The following is a 25,436-nucleotide window of genomic DNA, read 5'->3' on the forward strand; positions in this document are numbered from 1 at the left end:
AAACAGGCTCCAGGCTCTGAGCTGTCAACACACAGCCTGACGTGGGGCTTGAACTCACTAATGGTGAGATCAGACCTGAGCTGAAGTCGGACACCTAACCAACTGAGCCACCCAGGCGCCCCAACATTTACACTTTTTAAATGTTCTAAGAAGTCCTGCAGTAAAGAAAGCTGTTTAATCCAAATGTGAATCATATAGGCTGGGGATCGAGGACCCTGAGGGCCCTTGGGCTCACCTGTTGCATTAAGATTTCTAAGCTGGAACAAAAGCCACACGACCACGTGTCCTTGGGGGCAGAGCCTTGGGGTTTCACCCTGCGTCTCATCCCTGTGTGGCCCCAAAGACTGGGGCCTCTCCTGTCAGCACATCCCAGGGTAGACAGGTGCCTCTATCCCTGATGTTCTGTTATCACCCACTTTGAGTCTGTACTGCCCGATGAACAGCCGGTATTTGGGACTGAGCAGCAGTAAGGACAGTGGCAATAGCAGTAACACGTGTTTTCAGGCTCCTTCTGTGTGCCGGGCACCGTGGGGAGCACTGTGCACGTCTCCCTCACTTAACCCCCAAAACTGCTGTATAGTGTATGCACAATTAAGCCCGTTTTACAGTTGAGCTGGTTGAGGCTGTATTACGTGCTCCAGCCAGGGTCATGGAGCTGGGATGTGGAAGACCCAAGATTCAAGCGCAGACATCTGACTGCAGGGTGCGGGCTCTGAGCCATTCTGAGCAATGCCAATGCCTCGCATTTGCTCCGGTGGGTCCGTGGTGAAGGATGGTCCCCTGGCATTGCTGCTGGTGGGGCGGACTGGGAGGTGCTCAGCTGCTGGTCCCCCCCCCCCCCAGCACCTAAAGAGGGCGCCACTGGGGCAGGGGTGGGGAAGACCATTTCCGTATCCTGTATAAGGAGTAGTGGTTCTGAAAAGAAACAGGGGCAGTCGCTGTGGACTGACATGATTCAAGTCATTGTGTAGAATGTCTCTAGCCTAGACACCTGGCATGATTTCCCAGACTCATTCCGATTGCTCTATCTCTTGCCTTTGCCACACGTCCTCTGCCAGTCAGCAGAGGCCACCCGAGGACCCACGCTGGTGGTGCAGCTGCCATCTTGGTCTTGCTGTAGTGGGGTGCCCTCTGGGATGCTCCTGGGGTGCCCTGCGCCAGGGCTGAAGTGCTCCAGATCTCATTGGTCAAAATCAGTCACGTGCTCTATCCAATCACAAGTGAGCCGGGAGGTACAATCCGAACATGTGCCAGAAGGAAGACCCCAAATATCTGGTGACCAGCAACAATGCTCATCACATCAGAAACGCTCCCTGGAGTCTTCTATTGAATTAAAACCATGTATTCCGGCGGGGAGAGGGATTCCAGGAAGGTAGCACCCACATTCCCTTTACCTCAATGCAAAAACTGCTCTTACTTTTCTGGGAGCTCTTAGGCCTGTCACATTACTTTCAAATAATGACGCATCATTTGGAGTTTCTTGTTTTTCATGGACTGTTGCAAACGCTTTCTCCGTGGCTACCGGTGTTCCCAGATTAATGCCGCTGAGCTGATCCATCATGCGTCAGGGACGGGCTCACTTGTCCAGGGGCACGTTTACAATGGCTTCCGGGGCGGCACTCGGAGAACTAGCAGCTTCTATAAACGTCTCTGTGCCATATGTCCTTTTTTCCTTCTCTGAATGACTTCCTAAGGTAAAACTTCCCTGGTGTGGGGTTATACAGCTGCAGAATGTGAACATTTTTATGGCTCTTGTTAAGTCTGTCCTAGTCACCCGGGGGAGCATTCTTACAGGTAACTGCTGCTTAGGCCTTGGCGTTGAAGGCAGGTCAGTGGTGAAGTTATAATTATATTCATTTGCCTTCCCAGGCACCTCGGCTACCGAGCCTGGTGACAACAGGAGGCAATGCGTTGCGGGGGACTAAGTACGTGAACTTTTTGGATTGCTTCTCTCCCCTCTTTCCCGCATTCCCACGATCATTTTCAAATTTCTACAAATCTGGACTTTGTGTCTCAGGCTAAGCCACCTGTTAATAAGTAAAGTCTTGGCTTGGTGTAAAAATGTTCTGACCCAGCGGTGCCCTGCTTAGCAATATGCAATTTGTGAATTTTAGACAGACAGGTGAGGGATGACGGTTTACTCTTTTCCAAAATGGTTTCTAAATCACTTACTAGTTCTGCGGTTGACGGGGCCCTTCCGTGTTTGTCTACAGATCACTGATGACCAGTGGTGGGGTGGGAGAGCACCCAAGGACAAGGCAGGCTGAAGCGGGGATCAAGTACCCATTACCGGTATATTAGGAACAAAGACAAAGCATAAAGAACCCTGGTGGAGGGGATCTAAAGAGGAGAGGGCTGGTCCCTTTATGATGAAGCCCGGTGACCGCGTGAAGCTACGATATGCTCATTACAGTGCTGGGTAAATACTGTTTATGCCTGAAAGTAATCATATTTGTCAAGCAATCCAGGAACTGAAGACAGACTCAGGCTGTTTATGTTTAACTGTCCCCTTGGCTGCTGACAATAAACATCGCAAATGAGGAGAAAATTGCAATAAACTATCTCTTCTGCTCATCTCTGGCCCTCTGTGATGAAAGGGGACAAATTTAGACCACAAACCCATCAACAGCTTTATAATTAATCTCACTTTTCAATAACAGCATCTATACCCTCTGCTGGGCCTGGAGGCTCCTGCTGCTTTGGGGGGGCTCTGGGTAATGAAGGCACAGAGCCTTCATTATCCTTTCTGGGCTGAGTCACAGCCCAGAAATACATTTAAATTTGCACTGAGTCACAGGGAAGACTAAGAAGTGGGTTTCTGAAACGAAAACGCGGTGTTTGGGGCAGGCGCGGTGTGCATTCAGGGGAACAATGGCTGAGCCTGCCATTGTGCCTGAATGTGGGCTGCTTTTAAGACACCCCATTTAAAGAGTGTCACCGTGTTCAACAGAGATAATGAAGACTTGAAGGAATCCTATCAGGCAGGCTAATGGAGTCTGAGAAGCAGGTTGGGAAACAGCAAAAACGTGCCAGAATGTTTATGGAAACACTGAGCATGGGGAGGGCATCTTGGAGGGCCTCAGGGACAATCCCCAAGTGACGCAGGGTGTTAAAATGCACCCCCAAGGGGACTCCCCTGCAGGAGGGCAGCACTTCCTGAGCTCTTCTCTAGGGAGTGAAGTCCCCCGAGCTTGGCTTGGCGAGGAAGGAAGATGGGGGTGAGAGTGTGGCCTGGTGTGTGTGTCCTCGCGGGGAGGGGGGATGTGGGACTTTGCTGCAGGCCAGGCTCCTGCTGGCCAATCCAGAGTCAGCTCATTTGATCTCTTGTGCAGCGCCCTTGGAAACAGATCCCATTTCCACCCACCCAATCTCTTTTGTTGACATATGCAAATGGCACTCAGTGAACACAGCATTTGTTTCTGGACTCAAGAGTCAGAGCATTCAAGTGGGACTGAGAAGGGGAACTCGGCTTTTTGTGCCGTCTTGAACAGCAGGACTCTGGGGGGGCGGGCGATCATTCAAATTTTATTGTCAGAATTCTAAAGAGGGGAAATTAACTCAAGGGGCAGGCCCCTTGCTGTTGTCTCTCTAATGGTGGTTCTGGATAACCTGCTTTTCTGTGCTTAAAAAAAGGGAGGGTATTTGGCCTGAGATGAATATTTTTATTGGGGTTAAAAGCCTAAATAATCACAAACCATTTTACTAGCCATCAAGTCTTAACATCACTTCTCTGTTAACGACCAAATGCAGTAGGCTAATGCCCTGAATCTTTTAATACCTAAGAGGCTACTTTAGATCGAAAAGATGTAAGACAAGGGTCATCAATGGCGTCCCACCCCAGAGGGAAAGCCAAAGGTCTGTGATGACTTTCATACTCTTAAGACCTGGGTTTCCCTTCCCTTGCAGACCTCAGTTCCCACTCCCTCTCTAGGCTACTTTGCTCTGGACACACTGGTGGTTTCCTGTCCTTTTTTTAAAACACGGCCACACACTTCCACCGCAGGGCCTTTGCACTTGCTGTTTCTGTCTCCTGGAATGCTTTTACTGCACATCTGCCCATGGGCATTCTCTTACTTTTCTCTGGTCCTCACTTTAGCTACACATGAGGCCCTCCTTGGCCGTCAATAAAATTTCCATCTCCTCCAGCACTACATCTTCTTTTCCTGCTTTGTTACTTTTCCTCTTAGCTTGTCACTATTCTGTATTTTCCTTATTTAGCTCGTCTACTGTCTCTAGATTGGGGGCCTCATGAAGGCAACGGTTCTTGTCTGTTCTGCTTATAGTGATAACCATGCACACAGTACACATTCAAGTATATGCTGAATGAATCCACAAATGAGTCAATGGATGTCAAATGCCAGAAAGGGTGATTCCCCCCACCCCCTAGCCTCATCCCAAGGAGCAAAGATTCAAAGATTTCCTTGGGCGTAGCTCAGCTGCCCACCACGGGCATTTCTTTCTGTTTTCTCTAAGGCTTTTGGCTATGGAAGGTCAGACTCCCGGACATCAGGACTTGAGTGCTGGGAATTATAAAAAGCTGCCCAGGGCAGAGTTGTTTTTAGGTAAAACGACAGAGATCCGGTGGATAGATGCTCACCCGACCTGCTTCCCCTCGCTGAGCTCACAGGTACACACATTCTGCTTCCCAGCCCTTTGTGTCTCAGTGAGGGCCATGCGGCCAGCAGGCTGCAGGAAGGACAGAGGTGTACCATGCCTCCAGGCCTGGCCCCCGAAACATTCTGTGCAACTTCCCTTCTGCTCTGTCTTCACTGGCCAGTTGAGTAAGGAGGGGGTCACTGAAGGAATGTGAGCCCCTAAAAGACGGCAGGGCCAGTGAATGAAAGAAGCCTGCCCTCGAATGACCATGTGGACAATGTAAGATAAATCCGTGTCGTGTGTTAGACTGCGGAGACTTGGGGTTGCTCGTTAACGTGGCCAGTGCGATTTGCCCCGACGACGCAGATATTAAGGCCATGTATTAAAGAGCGCCAGCCTAGGCAGTAATCCCCCCGCTTATCTGACCTACGCAGCCTCCCTCAGAGAAACCTAATCTGTCTTTTTTGTAACTGGAGGTTCAGCCTCCATGGACTTTTGTGAAAATGACAATGAACTGCCAAGAGTTAGTTACAGAGAGATGGGAAGGAGCTATTAAAATTATTCTTCAAGTTTTACTGTCTTCTTCCTTTGATAACAATCGCGATGATACACAGTGGGCAGCTGCTGGGGTAATGTGTGCAGACAAATGTGCAGGGACCCATAACCTAACCCGGTGTTGAGATTCTGAAAACCTACAGAGGCCACTGTCGTCCTCCATGGAGCTTTTGTGTAGAATATGAAAGCTACGTTGTCTGGGCCCCAGGTTGCAGCTTTCAGTGTGGGGTTTTTATGACCAGGAGATGACTGCTGTGCCTACTGAATATAACCCCCTTTCAAGGGGGGGTGGGGTGGGGGTGGATTTCTCCCTCTTTCACCTGGGTTGGGGAAGTCAGACCAGCAGCAGCCAGGTCCTGCTACCGTGGTCCGAACCGAGCTGAAAGACTCCCGTTATCCAGCAATAAACAAGCATGAAAACGTAGCAACCCGTTACCTGCCCAGCTAGCATTTCATATAATAGGACGCCATAGGCCCACCAGTCCACGGATTTCCCATACGGCTGATAAGCGATTATCTGTGGGAAAACACAAACATCGATTACAATTATTGGCGATCAAAAAGCCTGTGTTAGAACAGATACGTCAAGCACGTAGAGCTTTCTGCACTAAGCGGGGAGGGCCCTGCAAATCAGACACACCAGGAACCACCACCCAGGAATTCACTGCCCAAAACCTGTTCGGGAACAGCTCCTCTGAATCCACCCGGAGAAACTACACAGTGCCGTCTGAAGGTTTAATTATCCTCATTGGTGAAAAATATTTGGACAGTGAGGTGGATTTACTTTTCGGAAAAAGCCAGAGGCCATTCAGACCCAGGGTCTGGTAAATAAGATAATCAAGCTATGTAACAGAATTTTGCTAAAAGTCACAAAGATGATGGCGGTGATAACGTATCTGAAGTTTTTCACAACATTTTTAAAGCGATACAAAATGATCAAATGTAATATTTGAACCTTGTCTGAATCTTGATTCAAACCAAACCAACTGTAAGAAAAAATCAGGAACACTGAAACATGGTCTTGATGATATTAAGAAATTATCACTAATATAAACCACATCTTCTTTATACATTCATCAGCTGATGGACATTTGGGCTCTTTCCATAGTTTGGCTATTGTTGATAGTATACAATGGAATATTACTTGGTGATCACAAAGAATGAAATCTCGCCATTTACAACAACGTGGATGGAACTAGAGTGTATTATGCTAAGCGGAATAAGTCAGAGATAAATATATGATTTCACTCATATGTGGAATTTAAGAAACAAAACAGGGGGCGCCTGGGGGGCTCAGTAGGTTATGCACCTGACTTCGGCTCAGGTCATGATCTCATGGTTCCTGGGTTCAAACCTCACATCGGGCTCTGTGCTGACAGCTCGGAGCCTGGAGCCAGGAGCCTGCTTCGGATTCTGTGTCTCCCTCTCTCTCTCTGCCCCTCCCCCACCCATGCTCTGTTTCTCTGTCTCTCAAAAATGAATAACCGTTAAAAAAAAAAAAAAAGAAAGAAACAGATGAACATAGGGGGAGGGAAGGAAAAGTAAGATAAAAACAAGGAAAATAAAAGATAAAAATAAGATAAATAAAAATAAAACAAGAGAGGGAGCCAAATTTTAAGAGATTCTTAAATATGGAGAAAAAAACCCCTGAGGGTTGCAGGAGGGGAGGTGGGTAGGGTCGCGGGCATTAATAAGGGCACTTGTTGGGATGACAGGGTGTTGCATGTAAGTGATGAATTACTAAATTTTACTCCTGAAACCATTATTACGCTCTACGTGAACTAACTTGGATTTAAATAAAAAAATTTTTAAAAAGATTAACTTTAAAGAAGTGTCCTTTTTGGTTAGAAATGTGTGTATTTATGAGTGAAATGCACGAGAGATGAAGTATTTATGGGTGAAATGACATGATATCTTAGATTTGTTTTACTTTTTTATTTTTTAATGTTTATTTATTTTTGACAGAGAGAGAGAGACAGAGAGAGAGAGAGAGAGAGTGCGAGCGGGGCAGGGGCAGAGAGAGAGGGAGACACAGAATCTGAAGCAGGTTCCAGGCTCTGAGCTGTCAGCACAGAGCCCGAAGGGGGGCTCGAACTCACAGAGTGTGAGATCATGACCTGAGCCGAAGTCGGACACTCAACCCACTGAGCCACCCAGGCGCCCCAGATTTGTTTTAAATACTTAAGCAAGATAAGTGGAAAAGGATCAGAGTAGATGAAATGAGATGCCCAAAATGCAGGCAGCTGGTGAGGAGTGGGGTGATAGCTCGCAGAGACCTGTCCCCCGACTGCTCCCTCCATCTTTGTGGCTCTCAGAAGTACGAGAATAATCCCACGACCTGCCCTCATGGAAGAGGGTAACACTGATTTGAATTTCTAGTTCACAGGCTATTAAAACACTGGTATAGTTGCCTAAGGCACACAATCCCTGCCCCCTCCCTCCACCATGGATCACGCCCCAGGATTCCAGGTGAAGACGTCCCAACAGGTACTCAGCAAGGCCATTCTGCCATTTTGCATACGCATTTGACTTTGAAACGTTCCAGGATATTTTTTTTAATGGCCCATGATGCCTAATGAAATGTCCTGGGACATAAACAAACCTTCTGCGTGTTTCTTCCTCTCCATGTCTTTAATGTATTACCAATATTTCTCCCTGTAGAACGAGAAATACAAGCTCTTGTGGCTTGCCTCAGTGTGGGCGGCAACCGCGGGATACACGCTTGGATCTGGCAGCTTTAGAGCTCATTTCCTTGACAAGAAAATGATAACCAGAGGAACCTATGAGGGGGCCTTCTTTTCTTTTTTAAACTCCATTTGTTCTTTTTTGAAAACTTGGAAATTGCACGCATACAGGGTATAAAAAGCCCTACTGAAATGAGCTGCCACGCGTTACCTGATGACGGACATTGACGCCTGTCATTCTGGTTCCAAGACAGGAAATAACTGGATCAAAGCTTGTCTTGACCAAGTAGAACAACAAGAGAAATGCTCTTTGGGAGAGCAAAGACATACATTTGCTAAGCACCTCCTATGTATCGGATGCTCTAGGAACACGCTGGCGAACCCAATGCGGCAGAAATGATTATTCTTCCCGTTTTATAGGTGAGAAAGCTGACGTGGCCAAAAGTTTAAGAGACCTGCCCAAAGCCAATCAGTTCGTAAGCGGTGCCCTGAATATTGACATTTTGTTTTAAAAGTACAGTTTATGGCTTTCAAATATATGTAATCACGATACTGAGACCACATAAAATATTAATCAAAGGGCTTCAAGGATTAAAGAGGTTTAAAATCACCGTTTTAGTAGCTGTACCTCTAACATTTCAAAAGCACTTGAATAAAATTTGTTCTTGCAACTGTATGAAAACCAGTCCCGGAAATCTATTTTCATGAATCAGTGTTTTAGTTACTCTGTTTCTAACACAGGCAGAGCGGAGGCACCGCGTTGCTGTGGGAATTAATCAAGCTGCAGAGTGGTGGGGGCTGAGTGAGGGAGGTCACGGTGTATTTCATATCCTCTCGTCTACAAATATGTGAGCAATCTGACCAACCAGACTCCTCTCTCCTGGGTGGCAGCAAATGCCACCTGAGTTTGGAAAGCTGTCAGAGGTCATGGGTACGGAAACCCTGTTTTTGGCCAGAATGATTCACGAATTCTGAAAGCCAGGCCCCTGAAGGGTTTTGTTTTGTTTGGTGTCTTGCCTCTTATTATCAACTTTGGTTCCACTTGCTTTTTATTTTCTGTTTCCACAGCATTAAACTCTCATGACTCCTGCTGATAACACCCTCTCCTTCCTCCAAGGCTTTACCAAAGCAGAACGTCAAGTGCCAGTGGCTCGTTTTTCTCGGTGATAGCACTTGGCAGTCTCCGGAGCCTGCCAGCTCCGCAACTGGGGCCAAGATGACAGAGTCATGCTGAATACTGCAGCGCCTTCAGCTGTAATAGCAGGCTGGGATTTGGAACTCGGTGGGAATTCTTCTTGGGGCAGCTCACAGTGTGTCAGCCCTGACTTGTGCGCTCGATGAGACGGGAAGGTCCGGAGAGCTAAGTTACAAGGTACAGTGGTGCAACCTTACCATCGCAAATTCACTTTTATTTTATTTTTTTAAGGTTTTTTTTTTTTAATATTTATTTTTGAGAGAGTGAGAGTGAGAGAGAGAGAGAGAGAGAGAATAAGCAGGGGAGGGGCAGAGAGAGAGGGAGACGCAGAATCCGAAGCAGGCTCCAGGCTCCGAGCTGTCAGCACAGAGCCCGACACGGGCTCGAACTCACGGACCGCGAGATCGTGACCTGAGCCGAAGTCGGACGCTTAACCGACTGAGCCACCCAGGCGCCCTGCAAATTCATTTGTAGAATGAAACACGCTTTTCCCCTCAATGATGAGCTGCTATTAATAAATACCTCCGATTATCCAAAATCTCACTGCCAAAGGGAAATGGTGTTAGGGAGCCCCATTGGAGATAAACATTTAAATACACATGATGTAGGATGTTGGCTGCCCTGCCCGTGAGCTGTCTACACCTGTGCTGTGTGGTACAGTAGCCATTAGCCACAGTGGCTCCTGAGCATTTGAAATGCGGCTTAGTGCAAACTCTAGGTGCAAAATATACACCAGATTCCGAAGACTTGGGACCAAAACCGTAAAATATCTCATTAGTATTTTGGAGATATTGTGTTAAATAAAATATGCCAGACTTAATTTCACCTGCTACTTTTTTCACTTTTAAAACTGCAGTTGCTAGGGGGCGCCTGGCTGGCTCAGTCAGTAGAGCATGGGCCTCTTGATCTTGGGGTCGTGAGTTTGAGCCCCATATGGGGTGTAGAGAGTACTTACTTACATCTATCTATCTATCTATCTATCTATCTATCTATCTATCTATCTATCTATCTTTAGAAAAAAACAAAACAAGAATATGGCTGCTACATGCAGTTTGGCCTGCATTTTATTTCTACTGGATGATGCTGGTCTACACCCCCTCACAGGCTCCTGCAACCCACTCTAGTTCCTGGGCTCTTACTGGCCCAGGGAGTCAGCTTTGGGTTGAGCACCGGGCTCAGAGACCACAGAATGGATGGTGAGGCTCTCTTGTTTCTGTCCCCACTGGGGATGGGAGCAGGTGTCTCTGGGATGTGTGGGCCAATGGAGGCTTACAGCCAAGCCCTGCAGGGGGGCGGGGGGGGGGGCTGAGATGGCAATTTGGTTCCCACAGCAGAGAACCTCACAAAAGAGAGGCTGACTTGGCAGATCTCCCTTCGGCACATGGAGGGTGGCCTTTAGCTTCAAAGACAGACCCCCAACAGGGCCACTGTCATTCAGCTTTACTGCTATTTGTCATTAGGATCATTTTCCTTACACTTACATGAGCCAATTGCCTGGGGGAGATGTCAGGATGTTTCAAATGGCTGCCTGTCTTGTAAAAGTAAGATATGAATGAGCTTTCTTCCAGGCCGGGCACAGGACTAGGAATGAGGGGGGCAGGGAGGAGGGGAGGGGGGGGGCGGCTTCTCATCTCTGACCAGGCCAAAGGCCACAGTTGCTGGAAGGACATTGCTCGGAAACCACCCACCTTCCACCCTCTGCCAGGGCTGCGTACTCAAAGGCCTCTCAAAGAGGAGGGGGGGCCTCAGAAGCTTTTGGGGGGGCAGCACGGTGAGGTTCCCGACGCTGCTGGCAATAGCACCCAAGACTGTAGGCAACGTCACCATCGTGGTGCTCGCTGTGCGCCAGGCTCCTTAGTCTGTTAGTGCGTTTAGCCCTTGTGAGACTTTTAGGAGACTTTTCCTCACCATTTCAAAGGTGAGGAAGTGAGGCTAAGGAGCTTGCCCAAGGATAGATGATACACAGCAAGTAAGCCGCAGAGCCAGGATTTGAACTCTGGTTCTCCAGACTCGGCATCCACACGTCTGACCTTTTTTCCAAACTGAAGAGCAGCCCATGACCCAGTGTGGTTCCCTGGACGGCTATGGCGGGAACTGACCCGAAAAGGGGTTCAAATGCTGAACAGGATCACAGCTGCCAAGATGGCCATTTGGCTCAGGAACTCTCGCCCTGGAGGCCTGGTCTTAACCGGACCCATGAGATCGCCATGTGTGTGAAGAGTCACTCTCCTGTTCCTGATTGTACCCTGACTGGACTCGACTCCTCATTTTCACACCGTGTTTACTCGCCAACCCTCCCGAACCCGCTCTGATCAGCGGCCTGACCACAGAAGGCTCTCTCCAGGCTGCCATTATAAAATAGCACTGGCCTTTATGCATAAAACATGCCTGAGGCCTTTTACCGCCTCAGGGCAACAAAAAATATCTCTTCCTCTTATTAAAAAATAAAAATATTTCAGGGGTGTCTGGGTGGCTCCGTTCATTGAGTGTCTGACTCTTGGTTTTGGCTCAGATCACGATCTCACAGTTTGTGGGGTGGAGCCCCGTGTCAGGCTCTGCAATGAGAGCACAGAGCCCGCTTGGGATTCTCTCTCTCCCTCTCTCTCTCTGCCCCTCCCTTGCTTTGTATGCTCTCTCTCTCAAAATAAATAAACAAACGTTAATAAAAATATTTTAATTTTTTAAATATTTATTTATTTGAGAGAGAGAGAGAGAGAGCGTGCGCACGCATGAGTGGGGGAGAGAAAGAGGGAGGGAGACACAGAATCCAAAGCAGGGTCCAGGCTCTGAGCTGTCAATACAGAGCCTGATGTGGGGACTGAACTCCCGAACTGTGAGATCATGACCTGAGCCAAAGTTGGACACCCGACTGACTGAGCCACTCAGGCACCCCTAAAAATATTTTGATGAGAAAATTATGGTTGTTTCTAAAAACATCCTAAGTTCCCAAGGGCAGATCATGGAACACAAGAGGCCCTCTTTACGTACATGGTGGAAGACAGCAACGTGTCAAAACAGTCGGGGGAGAAAAGATCAGCTGGAGTGTCTTCTGGGTGTTCTGTCCCGACAGCTGGGACCGTGAGTTCCCGAACCGTCTCCTCCACTCCCTCCTCTGGGGCCCACAGACCCAGGCCACGCCTCTCCTGGAGCCTTGGCCACGTCTTGCTGAGACTGCTTCTCTGCCCCCACTCAACCCCTAGAGGCCTCCCCAGCAGGGGCCGGGCTGCCCTCCTGGGCAATGGGACGCCGCCCAGCATCACAAAACCACCCCGAAGCTTGTGCTGGAGAAACGAGTAGATCTAATCCAAGCCCAAACTGTGGGCACCACTGACCTTTTAAGCGCAAAATCCAAAGTGCCTGTAGGGGTGCTGGGTTGCTAAGGCTGCAGGGAGCCTTTGAGGTGCTTTGCAAAAGTGTCCTCAGGGTTCTGAAAAGGAACCTGAGGTTCAGAGTAGCTAAGTGGCTTGCTTGAAGGTCACTGGGCTGGTTAGCGACACTGTCTCCTGACTGTGTCCCCTTCCTACAGCACCAGGCTTGGGCCAGAGCATGAGAAATAGAAAAGCTTCATGGTGAGTGGGGGTGAGGCAGCCGGTCCCCGCCCCTGCCCCCCACCGCCAGCCAAGAGGCTTCCCAAACACCTTCTGGGAGGCACGTCCAAGCCCAGACTGCCAACAGCCACTGCACAGGAAGCACACCGTGAGGAGAACACTCTGAACCTGACTTCTGGGGACCAGCTCTGCCATGTGGGAGCTGTGTGACCTTGAACAAGTTGCTTAGCCTCTCTGAGTTTCCATTGCCTCAGCTGTGATATTGGAAATCGGGCACCTACCGGGTCAGAACGCGGTAGGGGATAAAACGGCCTTTTGTATAATAAACTGTGTTTACTGCAGGTGAGTTGAATGTATTATATGGCTCCATAATGCCTAACATCGGAAATAAGAAACGGCTCCCGGGTATGGCAGGCAGGCGAAAATGAAATCAAGGCAATAAACGGAACCCGGCTCACAGGAGGACAAAGGAAACATTCTGCTATCAGAGATTATATGCGTACTATGCATTAAACACCCCGAAATGACTGCTGGCACCTGGCAATTGTCATCAACACCGAACCTTCCATTCACTCTATCTGCAAATATTAGCTTCCTATGTGCCGGACATTGCTCTAGGCATGGGGTACATAAACAAATAAAATAGATTTTAAAAGCCCCTTCTCGTGCAATTAAATTAATTTTTACCAGAGCAGCAAAACTTCAGGTTTCTCTTTTTCTCATTCACAGACCCTCCCCACTTCCTCCTTCCCTCACTCGCGCTGTTTATGGCTAATTGTACGTTTCTTTGGACTGGGCACTCTGCTGGGCACAGGGATTAGGACCCGAACTAGGGAGATACAGACACGAAAATGGGTAAGTAACACTAAAATGTAATACCTTGTATCAGGGATCTTAGCACATCGCATGACAAATACCTGCTATATTTGAAATATTTGGACAAAATGCATTATATAAGTATAAAGAGAATTGCCACAAGATGAAAATGGCATGTCTGGAGTCTAAAGCATATACTTTCTATTTAGACAGAAACTGTGGCTCCATCTAGGATTGGAGAGAACAGAAAATGACTTCTCGAATGACAACAAAGGTGCTTTACAATCTATTCGTAGTACCCACCTCTTCTCCATCCCTGATGGCTCACTTTATGGGAACAGAGAGTGAACAGCAGGACAACTGAAGTCCTGCTCCCCCAAAAGGTCATAAGAGGAACACCTGGCACTAAAATGCTTTGTAACGATTAACACTGGCTTTAAAGAGCATCTCCTACAAAAGGGATAAAGGAAGGAAGGAAGGAAGGAAGGAAGGAAGGAAGGAAGGAAGGAAGGAAGGGAGGGAGGGAGGGAGGGAGAAAGAAGGAAGGAAAGAGGGAGGGAGGAAGAAGCAAAGCCTGGAGGGAGACCAAGCCTGGTGATTACAGACCCCCTTCCCAGGTCTATCCCTGACTCTCATTTACAGAGAAAGACCAGAAGCTATCTATCTTTTAATTAATAAAATTAAAAAAAAATTTTTTTTTTCATGTTTATTTTTGAGAGAGAGACAGAGCATGAGAGGTGGAGGGGCAGAGAGAGAGGAGGAGTCACAGAATCCGAAGCAGTCTCCAGGCTCTGAGCTATCAGCACAGAGCCCGACGCAGGGCTCGAACTCACGAACCATGAGATCATGACCTGAGCCAAAATCAAGAGTTGGATGTTGAACAGACTAAGCCACCCAGATGCCCCCATTAATACATTTTTAAAAGAAGTTTTAGGGTCACGGCAAAACTGAGCAGACTGTACAGGGTTCCCATATACTCCATCCACACACGTGCAGTCTTCCCCCCCACCCCCCATGAATAGCCCTCACCAGAGTGGTAGGTTTGTTACAACGGATAAACTACATTGTCGCATTATCCTCATCCAGAGTTTAGCTGGGGTTCACCCTTGGCATTGTGCATTCCACGGGTTTTTGAAAACGGATCGTGACATGTATTGGCCACTGCAGTATTGCACACAATTTCACTGCCCGGGCCATCTGTTCTGCCTCCTTCTCCGCTAACCCATGGCCGCCACTCGTCTTTTATATTGTCTCCATAGCTCTGCCTTTTCCACTGTGTCATAGAGGCAGAATCATACAGCGTGCACCCTTTTCAGATCGGCTTCTTTCACGTAGCGATACTCACTTGAGGTTCCTCCAGGTCTTTTCACGGCTTGACAGTTCATTTCTTTTTAGGGCTGGATAATATTCCATTATGTAGCTGCATCACGGTTCAGTCAGCCGTTCACCTGCTGAGGGGCACCTTGGTTGCCTCCAAGTTTTGGCAATTGTGGATAAAGTGGTTGCAAACCTCCGTGTGCAGGCTTTGTGCGGACGTAAGTTACGCGGAAGTTTGCATAAGGTGCACGACTGATAGACTGTGTGGTAAAGACTATGTTTAGCTTTGTCAGAAACTGCGGGACTGTCTTCCAAAGTGGCTGGGCCGATTCTGAGGGAGCCGCAAGTGAAATTGTGAATGAAGTGCCCGCCTTTCCAGGCTGCAAAGAAATACCCCTGCACCTGGCATTTCTTTCCCTCTGGGATGTGTGCTACTGCGCTGTGGCAGGTGATCTGTGACCCTTGAGGCAGGCATTCATGCTGAATTAATTACACGTGGGAAAGTGTTCCCGCTTCAAGTCTTTGTGATTCTTCCCAGGAAACGCTAATCTCCTGCTTGGGCTAATCTCTCTCTAGCTCCTTGGTAACACGTGCTGGTCACAGAAGGAATCAGCACGGTGACAACGAAACGAGTCTGGGAACACATCCGCCTAATTGACTTGGTCACCTGACCTCTTTAGCACAACGTCTATAATCCCTTGTTATGCCGAAGAAATCAAACACCTCTTTAGACACTCTCCTCCCAACCTGATGTTTTCAAGAACCTTCTCAACAGGGAGATACATCCTGATACTAACTCTAATAGAGGCCAAACTGGAATCAGAGCTACCCCTGAGCACAGTCCTTAGGCCACGTTGTGCCGGGCACTACTGTTCACCCCTGGGGAAGTTGAGGCACAAGCAAGCTCTGGTGCAGTGACACACAGTGGGAACACAGCAGAGCCCGGACTCAGCCTGGCTCTTGTGTTCCCGCTCTCCTCTGCAAGCAGGAGCTGGGAATGGGACAAGGTCATCTGAGACACTGCCTTTGACCTTGAGACCTTCATTCACTCCTCCTGCCTGTTTTGCTTCGTAAGGGAGACGATGACGTTGACCGTGACTATATAAAATACATCTTGGTTTATGACATGCTTTACCTGGCCTACATGCAGGACTCCATACGGGCCCAGGATGGGTCCACCTCTGACATTTGGGGGATGCCAGGGGACACTGGGACAAGAGTGACGGAGGCCCACATACTGAACAAGTGTCTGAATACACATGTTACAAACCAACGGTTACATGTTCTCTCCTACCACGGTGACCAATATGTCTTCCTGCATCGGTCAGCTCAGGCTGCCGGAACAGAAGAGCACAGACTGACTGCCTTAAATCACATTCGTTTTCTCATAGGTCTGCAGGCTGGACATCCAAGACCAAGGTGCCTGCTGGCACAGTTGCTGTCTCGTGGAACCTTCTCTCCTTGGCTACAGCCAGCCTCCTCCTCCAGGTGTCTCACCCAGCCTTTCCTCTGTGAGGGTGCGCTTCTGCTGTCTCCTGGTCTTTCTGTAAGGACATCAGTCCTATCAGCTCAGGGCCCCACTCTGAAGGACCTCATTTAACCTTAACTACATTCTTAAAGGCCCTATATCTCTGCATACAGTCACATGGGGGGTTAGGGAGCAGCCTGGGTTTTGTGGGGACAGAAGTTGGTCCATAATGCTTCTCAACTGCCTGGGGGGCAGGCTGGATCCCTTAGATTCCACCCACTTCTCTTCTTAGTCTTTTGTCACATCTATGAGGACCCTGTGCACCCTGACCTGCACGTCCTAGCTCTGTCCTCCTGTCCCCTGTATACAGCCACCACTGGCCTCTCCATCGTATACAGGAGTCAGGGCAGTGTCCCTAGGAAAAATGGATCTTAGAGAGAGGCCCGTGTAGGTCATGGAAGGGAGTTCCCAGGTCCCCAGGGGCATGTCCCCCAAGCCCTACAGCACCTCTAACCCTATGCGGAGCGCTAAGGCTGGAGGAGGGCCAGGGGAGAACCCTCTAAAGGCGGAGGTGGCAACCTCCAGCCTGCGGGCCAACTCCGGCCTACTCCCGTTTTTGTGTACGACCTGCCTGTGAACAAAGGCAAAATGAAAAAAAATGTAAAAAAAAAAAAAAAAAAAAAGACTACCAGCCTTTTGGCAAGAACAGCTCAATTTTGCCTCTTGGAAAGCTCAAAGCCTGAAACATTTATCCTCTAGCCCTTAGCAGAAGAAGTCTGCTGATCTCAGCTCTAAAACACAGGGCAGGGACCCCTGGGTCCCTCAGCACCTTTGAGAGATACTCTTTCCAAGTGCTGTATTGAGGAGCTTCCACTGGGCAACACAGAGCTCAAAACCAGCTGCCTCCAAAAGCCACAGTGACCCCTCCCATCCCCCCTCAGGGTGACCATGCCACCCCTCCCACCAACAGATAGAATTTATAGCACCTCCCTTAGAATCTGGGCATGCTCTGGGCCTTGCTTTGACTTACAGGATGTGGTTGAAGGGACACAGTTAAGCTCCAGGTGCTGCTTAAGGGAACTTATGGCTTCTGTTTTTGCCCTCTTGGGAACCAGCCACCGTGCTGAGAAGCTCTGGATAAACTACTCAATAGTGACAGATCTCATGGAAAGACAGACGACACAGAGGAGAACCCATGGGGCCGTGGCCAACGGCCAACAGCCCAAGGACAACTTGGATTCTCCAGGGCCACAGAGCTGTGGTAGCCAATGCCCCCAGAAGCAGTGAGGAGTCAGGCCTGCCGAGTCCTGCCTGAGGTTCTGACCCACAGAGTCACAGCATTCACATGGTTGTTGTTCTAAGCCATGAAGTTTGGGGGCAGTCAACAGCAACGGATAATTGAAACAACTGTCAAATAACAGACCAAAAAAAAAATGTATGGAGGGCTTCCACTGAGGCAGCCAGGGCAAAACTCACGTAATCTTCGAAGTCATACTCTGAGGGTGATACTGTGATGATCCCCATTTGACAGATGTCACCCCATGTTCTTAAAAGAGCAGAACTGCAGCGAGAGCTCACTATACAATGTTGCAGAAAAAGCCACCTGAAATCAAATAGGAAGCTTCCCCTCAGGGGTGGACGGTCTGCATGGGGCCAAAACACAGTAAAAAGGAATCAGTCCAGAATCAAACGTATTGTCACCTGCCTGCTAGTCCCCCTCTAAGTGCTTCTCAAACTCAGTCACGGCACCCGTCACCGGTCTCTCTCAGGGCGGTGGACGGGGGTGGCTGGTGCTGGGGAATCAGACAAGATCCAGAGCCTGGTGCCCACGCGGGACCCTCCCTACCTCAGGCCTTCTCTGCTGAACAGGGAGCTGTTCCAAATGTTCACTGTGTATCTGAACAAAATAACTACTTGTGCAGTAAAGGAATGACCTAGGAATTAGGAATCAATCCTGTGCCCGTGGGAGCTTTATTAGTTGGAATAAAAGACTCCCGAGAATGGGGAGGTCTCACAGTCTGGTGGTCTTTCTAGAGGCGTTTGGTAACAGGGCAGTAAGCGACAGACTGAGGGCGGAACCCGGCCACTGATGGCATTAGGGCAGCCGATCCGCCCTTGATGGCCCAGGGTCCCTGCCCTGCCACTTGCTATCTATGAGGCCTGGGCAGGTCACCTGTCCTCTCCGTGTCTCCTGTCCCTTGTCTGTAAAACTGGGGTAACACCACTTGCCTCAGAGGCCTAGTGTAAGGTTTCAGCAGGACAACAGACATAAGCGCGTAGTACGTAGGAGAGAATGAGTCGGTGTCAGTCATCACTCTCAAGATACGTCCCCCTCCATTGCAAAGTAAGAGGTGAAATAAGATGTCAGAAATCTCTGACCCATTTTTACGGGACTTATTTATTTATTGTTATTAAAAAAATTTTTTTAATGTTTATTTTTGGGAGAGAGAGAGAGAGAGAGAGAGAGAGAGAGAGAGAGAGAGAGACAGGCAGAGCATGAGTGGGGGAGAGGCAGAGAGAGAGGGAGGCCCAGAATGAAGCAGGGTCCAGGCTCCAAGCCGTCGGCACAGAGCCCGACGCGGGGCCCGAACCCACGAACCGTGAGATCGTGACCTGAGCTGAAGTCGGACGCTTACCCGACTGAGCCCCCAGGCGCCCCTGTTTTGACAGGATTTTAACAGCTCCCCGAATGAAAGGCCAATGAATGCAGCCACAGCACATGGGGAACCCCATGAGGGCTCTGCAAACAAGTCTGGGGACTGAGGGCAGCTTCTTTGCAGTGATGGAGTGAGGCACTCGTGGGGTACACCTGAGCCAACCTCTGCAGTCCCCTTCTCCGGGGAGAACAGCCACTACGAGGGGCAGCAGACCGGCCCTGGGTTCAAGCCCAGGTCTGCCCTGAATTGGGGCCGAAGGAAACAATGACCGCATCTCGTTGCACCTTGGGCTCATCAACTGGAAAACAGAGCCACTGACACCAACCTCGTAGAGCTGACTTAAATAGAAGACAGAATCAGCGAGGCGCTCTGCCTTGGGTCTAGCTAACGCACGAGAAGCTGGCTTATCTCGAGGAAGAACCAGAAGGAAGTCGGGAAGAAGGATGGGGCCCGCAGAGGCCTCGGGGACCACAATGTCACAGAGGGGGCCAAGTGCTCCGGAGAACAGGGCTACGCTGATAAAACCCTGAGGCCAGGTGAACTAAGAGACAGAGCTGCAGGCAGATAACATATGTGAGACGATATAACCAGCATAATTCCTGGAAAGGATGAGGACAGTCACACAATTTAAGAAGAACCACCCAAGGGAAAGCCTGGTCTTGCTTGGCTCTTTAAATATTTCTTGGAGGGAAGGCGGCTGCTTCATGTTCTTTTGCAAAGCCGGAGGCATCGGACCGTGACCTTGCACAGAGGGGGCACTGGCCCCCGAAAGCAAGCCAGCCACCCTTCGGCTTATCATTCTCCTTTAATGAAGCACTTCTCGGCTCGCTGGTGTGGCGTGGGGCCGGGCTCGGAGGCGCCGATCCTGGAGGCGCCCCGGCTGGTGCCGACTGGCTGCTCTCCCTCTCTCACTGCCCCCCCTTTCTTCTCTGCTGCGCAAGGCCTAATTTACTGCCTGGCTGCGTGCACCTCGTGAGTTCTTTTCTCATTTAACCATCAGACCCGTTTTAATCTCCATCCCGTTCTACAACTCTTTCCCCAAAGGCCAGGACGTGTCTCCTGGGGCGTTGATATTCTGGCACTTTGGGCCGTCTGGGGGACCCAGGCTGATGGCCCACCATTTTGGACACTCGGGGGCCCCCAGTGCACCAGCTCTCGTGGGTCGAGGACGTGAGGCACGTGGCTGTCCCTTGCAGCCCGTCTCGTGCCACCAGCATCAGCTCTTGGGAATCACCTTGGGATTCACCTAATGACCTGCCACGGAGTTCCTGACCTCTCAGTGCCACAGCCTCAGCTCTGCTCTGTGGCCGAGCCCCTCCTCCACAGCAGGAACATGGCATGCTGCACCTGCTTTTCCCAGATACACTCCACCCACCAGGTACTGCTCCAGACCCCGGGGGCTAGGGGCTCCGCAGCAAAAAAACCACAGCGATTCTACCACAGGGGGCCGGGCGGGCTAGACAGACAGACAGACAGACAGACAGACACACACACACACACACACACACACACGAGTCCTGACAGGGTGTATCCGAGGGTGATGAATACCGCGGAAGGAGAGCAGGGAGGTGGGCAGGAGTGCTGAACGGGGGCCGGAGGTCTGCAGGTTTAAACAGAGTCACCAGGAAAGACGGCCTCCTGCAGGTGACATCTGAGCTGAGGGGCAGGAGGAAGCCACATGGAAGGGGGAAGGGTATCCCAGGTAGAGGGAACGAGAAGAGCGAAAGCTCTCGGAAGGGTCTGGCGAATTGGGGGAGCGGAAAGGAAGCCAGTACAGCTGGTCTGGGGAGATGGGGTGAGGGGTGGAGGGGGAGGTCAGAGATGATGTCAGGGAGGGAAGGGGCGCAGACAACAAAGGATCTCGGGCCACCGTGAGGACCTCGGCTTCTTCAAGACGTCTAATTCAGAGACGAACCCCCCTCCTCAGCCCCCGTGGCAGCGTCCTGCCTTTCTGTCACTCTCCTCCACCCCCCCCCCCCCCCCAACTGAACCTCGTCCCAACTCTCCTGTTCTGACACTGTTCTCTGGCCTCACTCACCTGTTCCCACTCGGTCACTTCAGGTGGCTCGTGCAGGTGACTGGCCCCGGATGGGCCCCAGCCTGCAGCAATCTCTGTTCCCCCGCACCCAGAGAACTGTGGCTTGCCGGGCAGTTACTGCATGTGTGTGGGTCACCGGCTGTGCCCACTGAGCGGAGCAGGGCACCTCCTGCCCCCAGGTCCCTGCCTACCCCTCCCGGTGAGGATGACTTCCACATTCTTCCTTCCTCCTGCTTCCTTATCCCATTCCCTCCTGACCTGTGGGATGCTCTCTCCCCACCCCCCACCCCCCTTCCACACACACATACCCTCTATCTTCCTTTTTCCTCGCTCTGAGCATGTTCCCTCTGGTCTAGAAACATGCTCAGCCTTACTGATGCCTCCTTCACCTCGCTTCCCTGGGAGTGACCGTCTATCCACCATCCCCCTGATCATTTATCATACGTTCCCCTAAGACACGGTTCCAGCCTGGTGGCTGACACCCACCCTCCACTCAGTGTCATCTGGCTTCTGCTGCATCATCACCACATGCTCTTAGGGACGGCTGGCTCCCTGTGGCCAGATCCCCTCCCACCCCCACCTCCTTGACCTCTGCCGTCCCTGGCCATCTCTGAGTTCGTGAGCACTTACCTTCCTTAGTGTCTAAGACCCTATGGCTCCCTAGTTCTTCTGCTTCTCTGGATGCCCCTTGGTCTTTTTCCCCCCCATTCCTAAAATGTGGCTCCCCCAAATGTGACCCTTGAAGCCCTCCAGAACAGGTCACAGCTGGTGGCCCGTTGGCTGAATCTTACCTCTGTCCATTGCTCTTACTTTTTTCTTTTTTGAAGTTTATTTATTTATTTTGAGAGAGAGAAAGCACGAGTCGGGGAGGGGCAACGAGAGAGGGGGAGAGAGAGAATCCCAAGCAGGCTCTGTGCTGTTACAGTGCAGAGCCTGATGTGGGGCTTGACCCCATGAACCGTGAGATCATGACCTGAGCAGAAGTCGAACACTTAACTGCCCCTCTCTTAATACGTTTTACACCCAACTTTGAACAACTGGGCAAATTTTACATAAAAATGCAGACTTCTGGCAGCTGTCATAGGCAGTACAGGGCTGGCCTTCCCGTAGGGATGGAAGGAGAAGCCACGGCCCCCTAGGATAGGTCTCCGGCTCCCTGACCTCATCCAGCCCCCAACCCTCACAGGAGTCTGCACATCTGCTTGTGGCCGGCGGGCTGTAGGCCGGCTACTGTGCCCACAGACTGTTCTGGTTCCCTTGGCCACGTGGGGGGTGCCATCTGCTCTTGCCGAGGGGAACGCCGTCTCACCCACGTCCCTTACCCCACGTCTCTCCTGGGTTGCCGTGGCCCATTTCGAACTGCCTCCAGCTCCAGGCCCCTCCCAGGTCCTCGCGGGCCCCCTTTCCGTGCTGAGCCTGCCAGGGACTCAGCAGGCACTCTCCTGGCTTCCCAGGGGTCTGCCCAGTTGTAACAGCAGGAATACACCCCCCGAGTCACTGACCACAGGTAGACAGAACCGTGACTCCGGTCCCCAACTCCAGGTGAGACGGACAAAGGGAGTTTTCTCTGATCTCTGGGGGTGGGGCCACAGGTGGAAAGAATACCAGGGCTCTAGGGTCAGAATGTCTCAGGTCCAAATCCTACCTCTCCCTGTTATCAGCTGTTGTGTGGCCTGGGGCGGGTCACTTCATCTCTGCTCATGTACAAAACGCAACAAAACAGAAGATGTGCTGGAGGGTCTGGTACAGAGTAGTCATTATGTCATGGGTCACTGCCCCTGCCACAGCGAGGGTTCCGCGTGGCACAGTACCGCATGGGGTACTCAGGGGTCCGCCAGCCAGAAGCAAACCCTTTCCCTGCCGCCTCTCTTTCTTCCAGGAAACAGTGGGCAACGCTAGTGTTCACAGTCCGATTCTGAGCTGCCGGGGGGTCCTGACCCTGCAACGGGACTTCACTTTCAGGTGGGGGATTAAATCCGGATGGCGCTTCTGTGCGCCCTTCTCAGGGGCTCGCGCCCACCCCAGAGAATCCTCTCTATGCCAAAGCCAAGAGTACCGGTAACGTCAGGTGCGGGAATCATTTTCTGATTAGTGCCCCTTCCGTGGGTGTCCAACTCAATGCCAGAAGTCCTGTCTGTTAGTGACATTTTCTGCCTTAGCTTATCTTCACCGGTTAAGGAGATGCCACAATGTTAATCCATTTCAAGGGTTTTGAACAAACAGTCATAAATATTTGAGCCTCTGCTTTGCCTATTAAGGGAAATGCCATCGAAGATAATTATTTTTACGTCTGCCTGACAGAAAGATTTACACAGAGGACAGGATTATATTACCCTCTGAGCAAAATTCAGAAACCGTGAACCTAGATGGTCCTCGTCTTCACTGCGATTATTCCTACGGCTGAATATGCCGAATTCCTGGACCCGGAGGGGGAAAATGCCGGCAAAAGGTAAGACAACCTACAATTACCGCGCAGTGAGTCCCCCCAAGTGGTTCAGCTTATTTTTCAACGAAAGCCAACTAGGATCTAAACACGGACTTTGGGGTCTGTTGGCGTGAGGGTCACGTTTTCCACACTGTAAGGCATGTCAAGGACAGGGCCCCGTGGGATACGCTACCCCAGTGGCACCCTGCTTGGCACGGTACGTGTGTGGCGTGCTCTCTGAGCCCACGAATCACTCAGGATCAGAGCAGCGGTTTAACGACGTGGGCAGTACGACGGCCGGCGGGCAGCTTGAGCCTGATGGTGAAGCCTGGTTCACGCACTTCTCAGTAATGTGGCCTCAGACCCTCACGGCCTCGGACACCTCATCCTAAACGTGCCGTGAGGACCACCGAGGGAGGCTGTGCAGAAGACCGTAAGGGGTTCGCAGTGCAATGTGGCGGATGAGTCAAGTGAACGATGACCACGGCAGGACCAACCTGTCTCGCGCCAGACAACGCTCCGAGCTACGGACAACGACCTCATGAGGTCCACATTATCATCCCCACTTCACAGGTGGGGAAACTGAGGCACGAGATACTTAAGCAACCTGCCCAGGTGGCTGAGGTGCACTCAAATATGATGACTGCAGTTCTAGAAAGGGCTCAGGTGAAAAAGCCAATCTCCAAAGGTTATATACCGTACGACTCCCTCGAGTGACATTCTTGAAATAACAAAGTTATGGGATGGAAAATTGGTGAGTGGCTGCTGGGAGGTGGGGATGGGGACAGGAGGGGGGACAGGAGGAGGTGGGCGTGGCAATAAAAGGTTCCTAGGAAGGGACAGAACCATACCGTCTCCTGACTGTGGTGCTGGAGAACCAAATCTATACACGTGATCACGTTGCACAGAACTAAACATACACACAAATGAGTACAAGTTAAAAAAGAAAAAAAAAAAAGCTCCAAAGCTACCAACATATGTTATAGAAGCATGTTTATGTGTACTTTGAGGAGGAGAGTGGGAGTTTATCAAATACAGTTAGATGAGGCACCATCATGAGTGTGGCGGGATCCGCCGTGTCCCCTTCCCCGAAGGTGGGTGCATCTGAATCCGGAATCTGTGCATATGTTAATTTTACTTGGGAAAAGGGATTTTGCAGATGTGATTAAGGATCCTGAGACAGAGGGACAAACCTGGGTTATCTGGGTGGGCCCCACGTAATCACAATGGTCCTTAGGAGAGGGAGGCTATGGGGTTGGGGTCATAAAAGACAGAAATGGTAAGTAAAGACACTATGCCATGGACTGTAGCCACGTAGAGACTGGAAAAGGCAAGGCAACAGGACTACCCCCCCCACCCCCACCCCAGAGCTTCTGGAGGGAGCTTAGCCTTGCCAACAACTTGACTTTGACCCTGTGAGACTGATTCTAGACTTCTGGCCCCCAGAGCCTTAAGATAATAAATTTGTATTGTTTTCATCCACTAACTGCAGGGCTATTCTTTGTAGCAGCAACAGGAAACTAATACAATGAAGAACATTAGAAAAAAAAAAAAAGGACAACAAACATCAATTGTTTGGAGCTGTTCATCTCTGTGGGAGGCTGTCATCCCCGGGGTTATCAGGTGGCTGAGGTGTTACTGAACACAGGAAGCTATTTGTTTGATCGCAGAGACTGGGTCTTAATGGAGATGAAGTTCAAACCACCTTTCTTCCTAAAAACACACTGCCATTCCCTGTCACCACACTCTTGTAGGAGCTGGTGGGTGTTAAATGAAGCAGGCACAGAAGGTGTCAGAATAAACACTGCATCAGGAAGTTGTATTTTTACTGTATGATCTTCCCCATTCTTTGTGTATGAAAAATATGACACTTCAAGCTCATGTGATGCCTGGAGATCGTGATGCATGAATTCTTTGGTGGGGGGAGGGGAAACCCCACTAAGTTATGTATCAAGATAATATGTCACCTTTGTGGTTGGGAATTTAAGTTTCTGAGTAAATGTTCTAAGTCTAGGTCTCCACACTGTCTGGGCATGTAACAAACAAACAAGCTCTTACTTAACAAAGGGAAAAAAATTTAGCTTCCCTTTTGGAATCCTGGCTACCACCGAGGGTCTGTTGGGTGCAGAACGCCGTA

General features: G+C 50.2%; 1 protein-coding gene and 1 long non-coding RNA gene across 6 annotated transcripts in view; one reads left to right on the forward strand and one right to left on the reverse strand.

The window, feature by feature from the left end:
- Positions 1-25,436, reverse strand: part of PRKCA (protein kinase C alpha) — a 393,952-nt gene that overhangs the window by 19,468 nt on the left and 349,048 nt on the right. For all 4 annotated transcript variants that reach the window (XR_008294375.1, XM_027048026.2, XM_027048028.2 and 1 more), the window contains one exon: positions 5,588-5,668. Coding sequence is in view for 3 of the 4 variants with exons in the window: in XM_027048026.2 (XP_026903827.1) it covers positions 5,588-5,668 (81 nt within the window). In the remaining variant the exon portion in view is untranslated. The remainder of the gene's footprint in view (positions 1-5,587; positions 5,669-25,436) is intronic.
- LOC113596084 (uncharacterized) lies at positions 8,585-18,620 on the forward strand. Of its 2 annotated transcripts, none has more exons than XR_008294376.1 (3): positions 8,585-9,207; positions 13,308-13,433; positions 13,604-13,823. It is a non-coding gene; the product is annotated as an uncharacterized LOC113596084 (long non-coding RNA). The 2 variants fall into 2 exon arrangements; XR_003416790.2 differs by lacking the exon at positions 13,604-13,823 and adding an exon at positions 16,103-18,620 and having other exon boundaries at positions 8,587-9,207.

This window comes from Acinonyx jubatus, chromosome E1 (assembly GCF_027475565.1).
Source record: "Acinonyx jubatus isolate Ajub_Pintada_27869175 chromosome E1, VMU_Ajub_asm_v1.0, whole genome shotgun sequence".
NCBI classification, from domain to species: domain Eukaryota; kingdom Metazoa; phylum Chordata; class Mammalia; order Carnivora; family Felidae; genus Acinonyx; species Acinonyx jubatus.